Source organism: Helianthus annuus, chromosome 8, assembly GCF_002127325.2.
Source record: "Helianthus annuus cultivar XRQ/B chromosome 8, HanXRQr2.0-SUNRISE, whole genome shotgun sequence".
NCBI classification, from domain to species: domain Eukaryota; kingdom Viridiplantae; phylum Streptophyta; class Magnoliopsida; order Asterales; family Asteraceae; genus Helianthus; species Helianthus annuus.
In genome coordinates this window covers 20030702-20035661 of record NC_035440.2, presented here as the reverse complement: position 1 = coordinate 20035661, position 4960 = coordinate 20030702, and the positions used below count along the sequence as shown (strand labels likewise).

General features: G+C 48.1%; 1 protein-coding gene across 1 annotated transcript; it reads right to left on the bottom strand.

Annotated features, from left to right (window-relative positions):
* Positions 1 to 2681: 2681 nt before the first annotated feature.
* LOC110869692 lies at positions 2682 to 4367 on the bottom strand. The gene has a single exon (XM_022118925.1). It carries the CDS (start codon positions 4365 to 4367, stop codon positions 2682 to 2684), a length of 1686 nt encoding a protein of 561 aa, XP_021974617.1.
* Between the last annotated feature and the right edge of the window lie 593 nt (positions 4368 to 4960).

The following is a 4960-nucleotide window of genomic DNA, read 5'->3' as shown; positions in this document are numbered from 1 at the left end:
ACTGAACGGCGTTTCTCCGTTGCTTGTTTTGTGCAATGTCCGGTGTGCCCATAAGACGTTCGGCAACTCGTCCGCCCAGCCTTTTCCCTCGTAACCGAGTCTCCTCTTTATCCCGTCGACAATTCGCCGATTGATTTGTTCGACCTGCCCATTGCCCTGAGGGTGGGCTACCGAGGAAAAAACTTGGTTTATTTTCAGATTTTCGCACCAGCGCTTAAATGGGTTTTCTGCAAACTGCTTCGCGTTGTCGCTTACGATGTAGAGCGGAAGACCGAATCGGCATACAATTTGTTCCCAGAAGAAACGTGTCACGTTGTAGCCGGAGATGACTGTAAATGGTCGGGCTTCCACCCATTTGGTGAAATAATCTACCGCGACTAGCAGATATTGAGCGCTTCCGCTCGATCTTGGAAAAGGTCCGACGATATCGACGCCCCACTTTTGGAAGGGCCATGCTGCGGTTACGGGTATCATTTCGTTCTTGGCTCGGAAGCTGACTGGCGCGTGCCTTTGGCATTCTTCACACTGTTGGAGCTCTTTTACGGTGCTTTCATGCATCCCCGGCCAGTAGTATCCTGCGTTCTTGACTTTCGTAACAATCATTTTAGGCCCAACATGAATACCACAGATGCCGTAGTGTACTTCCCTGATGATATAACTGGCTTGCTCCGGGTCCAAGCACTTTAGCAGAGGTCCGAGAAAAGTCTTTCGGTATAAGCCTCCTTCCTGCATCTGATACTGGAGAGAATTGAGCTGTATTTTCCTTGTTTCGGCCTTATCGACTGGCAAAACATCGTGTACCAAGTAGTTAATTATTGGCGTCATCCATGTTTGCGATGGTGCTTCGACCTGCATTACTTGCGGAGCTGCGATTGAAGGCGTAGTTAGAACTTCCACTCTCACTTCCTTTGCCAGGCGACTGAACGACACCGATGCCAACTTGCTTAAAGCATCAGCCTTCTTGTTCTTGCTACGGGGAATATGTTCGACCTTACATGCTTCAAATAATGCCATTGCTTGCTTTACCTGTTCGAGATATTCGACCATGTTTGCTTCCCTCGCCTCATATTCTCCATTTACCTGATTTGCTACAAGTAACGAATCTACATGGGCTATGACATTTTTTGCTCCAACTCTCAGCGCTAGACGTAGGCCAGCTAAGAGGGCCTCGTACTCAGCTTCGTTATTCGAACTCTTGAACTCTAGCCGGAGTGCATACGTCATATCCGTTCCGTCTGGATCGGTGAGGATTAGGCCCGCCCCTGCTCCTTCGGTACTAGAAGCTCCGTCGGTATACAAGGACCACGGCTTTTCTGGAGCTTTTTCAACGTCTTCCGTTCCTTTCTCTTCCGGTATTTCGACTAAGAAATCCGCTATTACCTGCCCTTTCAACGGACCTTTAGTTCGGAAGGTAATGTTGAACGCGCCCAATTCAATCGCCCATTTTGCCATTCGACCCGAAACCTCAGGTCGTCGGAGAACGTGTTGGATTCTTTGGTCTGTTCGTACCTCAATTGGATGGGCCTGAAAGTATCGGCGAAGTCTTCTTGAAGCATGGACTAGAGCCAGGGCTAATTTTTCCAAGTTTGAATATCTTGTTTCGTAATCTTTTAACGTTCAGCTTACGTAATAAATGGGAATTTGCTTCCCAGTACGGTGTGCAACTAACACTGCACTGATAGCTCCGAATGATGCGGCTAAGTATACCGTTAATACCTCATCTTCTTCTGGTACGGTGAGGGTTGGCAAGGTGCCCAAACAAGTTTTAAGCTCTTCGAAAGCTCGCGCAGCCTCTTCTGTCCATTTGAACTCCGATCTAAAGCTTTTTTTGAGAACATCCATGAATGGGAGCGACCGGTCTGCTGCTTTTGACAAGAACCGATGGAGAGCAGCCAATCGTCCGTTTAAGGACTGAATTTCTTTGACCGACGTCGGAGGCTTCATTGTAAGAACACCATCAATCTTATCGGGGTTGGCTCGTAAGCCTTTTGACCCGACCATGACTCCGAGAAACTTACCTTCTCTACTCCGAATGTACATTTTTTCGGATTTAGCTTCATGTTGATGCTTCTGAGTCGGGTAAACGTTTCGAGTATGTCTTTTAGCATGGCGACCTCGTCGTGACTTTTGATCACGATGTCATCAAGGTATACCTCCACATTTCCTTCGATCTGATCCTTAAAAGCTTTGTTCATCAGACGCTGGTACGTAGCACCGGCGTTTTTCAAACCGAACGGCGTCTTAGTAAAGCAATACACTCCTTCATTGGTGACAAAGGCCGTCTTATCCTCATCTTCGACCGCCATTTGTATTTGATGATATCCTTTGTAAGCATCCAAAAAACACTTTAACCTGAACGTGGCGACGGAGTCAATCTTCTCATCAATCTCCGATAGAGGAAAACAGTCTTTCGGGCACGCATTGTTTAAGTCGGTGAAATCGATGCACATTCTCCATGAATTATCTTTCTTCCGTACCATAACGGGGTTTGATACCCATGTTTGATACCGCACCTCTCGAATGATTCCTGCGTCTAGGAGACTTTTAACATCTTTTGCAATGGCTTTTGCCCGATCCGGCGCCATATGCCTTTTCCTTTGTGCTATCGGTTTGATTGATTCTTTTACGTTCAGGTGATGTTGTGCCATGGATCTGGGGGCTCCCTGCATATCAGAGTGCTTTCACGCGAAGACATCTATCGAGTTGCTTAACAATTCCCATAAAAGCTTCTTCGCTCGTTTTGGGAGCTGAGCACCAATAGCTACTTGTTGCTCGGGAAAATCCGGGTTGATTGCCCAAAGTTCCGTGGGTACTTCGGACTTTTGGGAGCTCGTTTCTGCCGCATGTCTTACTTCGGCGACAAACGAATTCGACTCTGAACAGATAGTGGCAACACCGGCTTCGGTAGGGAATTTAATAGCTCCGTGTATTGTCGAACTGATTGCTCCAAGAGCTCGTAATCCGGGTCGCCCGAGTATTATGTTGTGCGAAGAATGAGTTCGAACAACCAGGAAAGTTAGTGGTACTGTTCTGCTCTTGTTACCGTCTTTGAATGTGGTCGGGAGAGTAATATGTCCTATCGGTCGGACTACCTCTCCTGAGAAGCTTATCAAAGGGGTAGATACCTCGATCAACTTCCTTTTTGTTTGGGGATTCAGCTGTTGGAAACACTGGATATACATGACCTCAAAGGCGCTTCCTCCATCCACGTAAATGCGTCGGACCAGGTGTCCGGCGACAACAGCTGAAATTGTAATTGGTCCGTCCCGAGCATCTTCGGGATCGACCGGAGGGAAATACGTTGGTTGGTGCATCCATGCTGCCATATGCTGGTTCGACCGCTTTACCCCTCTTGGTTCGGCTGACCGGATCATATTGATTCCGGGCTCGGTGTTCGGATTATCGACTGCTGTTGCTGGCTTCTTTCCATCTTTTACTTCTTTTACAAGGTGTGAGAGTTTACCGGATCGAACGGCCTTTTCGATTTCTTGCTTTAGGGCCCAACATTCATCAGTTGTATGGCCCTTGTCTCGGTGATATTCACAATATTTTTTAGAGTGCTTATCCGAGGTGGGTCGTTGCTTCGACGGCGTAGGGAAACGAGTAGTCTCCGTGCTGAGGATTTCGCTTGGCGACTTTGTTAACTCGGAGAAACTGTTGAATCGCACATTTCCTGTCCGAAAACTGCTTCGGTCGGACTTTTGATACGGGCCACGGCTTCTGTTCCAGTTATTGTTCCTATCTTTTGGTGGTGATGCGTTCCGTCTCCACGATGTGGTTCGTGCTTTGGAATTCCTGGCAGTTGTTTCACTTGGCTGGCCGCAAGCACTCTTCCCTCGAACAAAAGCTCGAGCTCTTTCCATGAGTACCTCCATGGTTTTTGGGAGATCTTCATGAAGTTTTTCCACCAACTGATTGTTCCGCACCCCGTGGCAAAATCCCGAGACTCGGAGCTGATCAACTGCTCCGCTTATCTGCATGCTTTCTCGGTTGAAACGGTCTATAAAATCTTCTACGGATTCCCCATCGCGGCGCTTTATGTGATGGACTTCAGCAATGTCTTTTTTGCGACGACGCTGCTGACAAAAGTTTTGCAAGAATATACGTCGGAAATCTTCAAAGTGGTCGATCGACCCTTCTGGCAACCCATCAAACCACACTCTAGCCGATCCGGTGAGAGTTTGGGCGAACATAAGACACCAAGCCGGCATAGGCCACTGCTCGACCTTAGCCGCTCCGGCAAACGCGAACATGTGGTCGTCCGGATCGGACGTACCATCGTAAAATTTCAACGTGGGAGGCATCTTCAGCTTAGCTGGGAGTGGGGCATTGACGATCCGCAACGTAAACTTTGATTGTGAAGTCATAGACGTGGGGTGGTATGGCATGAGCAGCTCTTGGTCTTGAGGATTTAAACCCAAAGATCCTTAGAGAAACAGGCCGTTTAGACCGTTATTCATCGGAGCACTTGCTACCGAGGAAAACTGTGTAACGTGTGGCATAGGAGTAGAGATCATAGAACTTACCAGAGATCCGGAAACGAAAGGGCCGACGGAGACAGGGTTTCCTCCTGAGTAGGCATTGGTAAACAAGTTTGTTCGGAGACTTTGCAGCATCTCATCTCGCTGTTGCTGCTGCTGTAACTGTCGCAACAGATCGGCGTTCCTCAAAAGAAAAGCGTTGTCAAAACTAGGTAACGGCGTGACAACTGGGACAGTAACAGACAACGTGGTGACATAACTTCCTCCTACAGGATTTGCAGCTGGAGGAACCGACGCAGAGCCTATCGAGGCTGCTGAGGCGACAACTGCTGCTGGAGCAATTGTGGAGTTAGCGTTTCCTTCCCATATATCATTGTAAGATGGGAAAGTACTGGTGGAGACTGCTGTCGGTAATTCTGCCATGACTTCGAAAAAACGAGAACAAGGAAACGAATGATGTGAATTCGAGGGGATGGCGC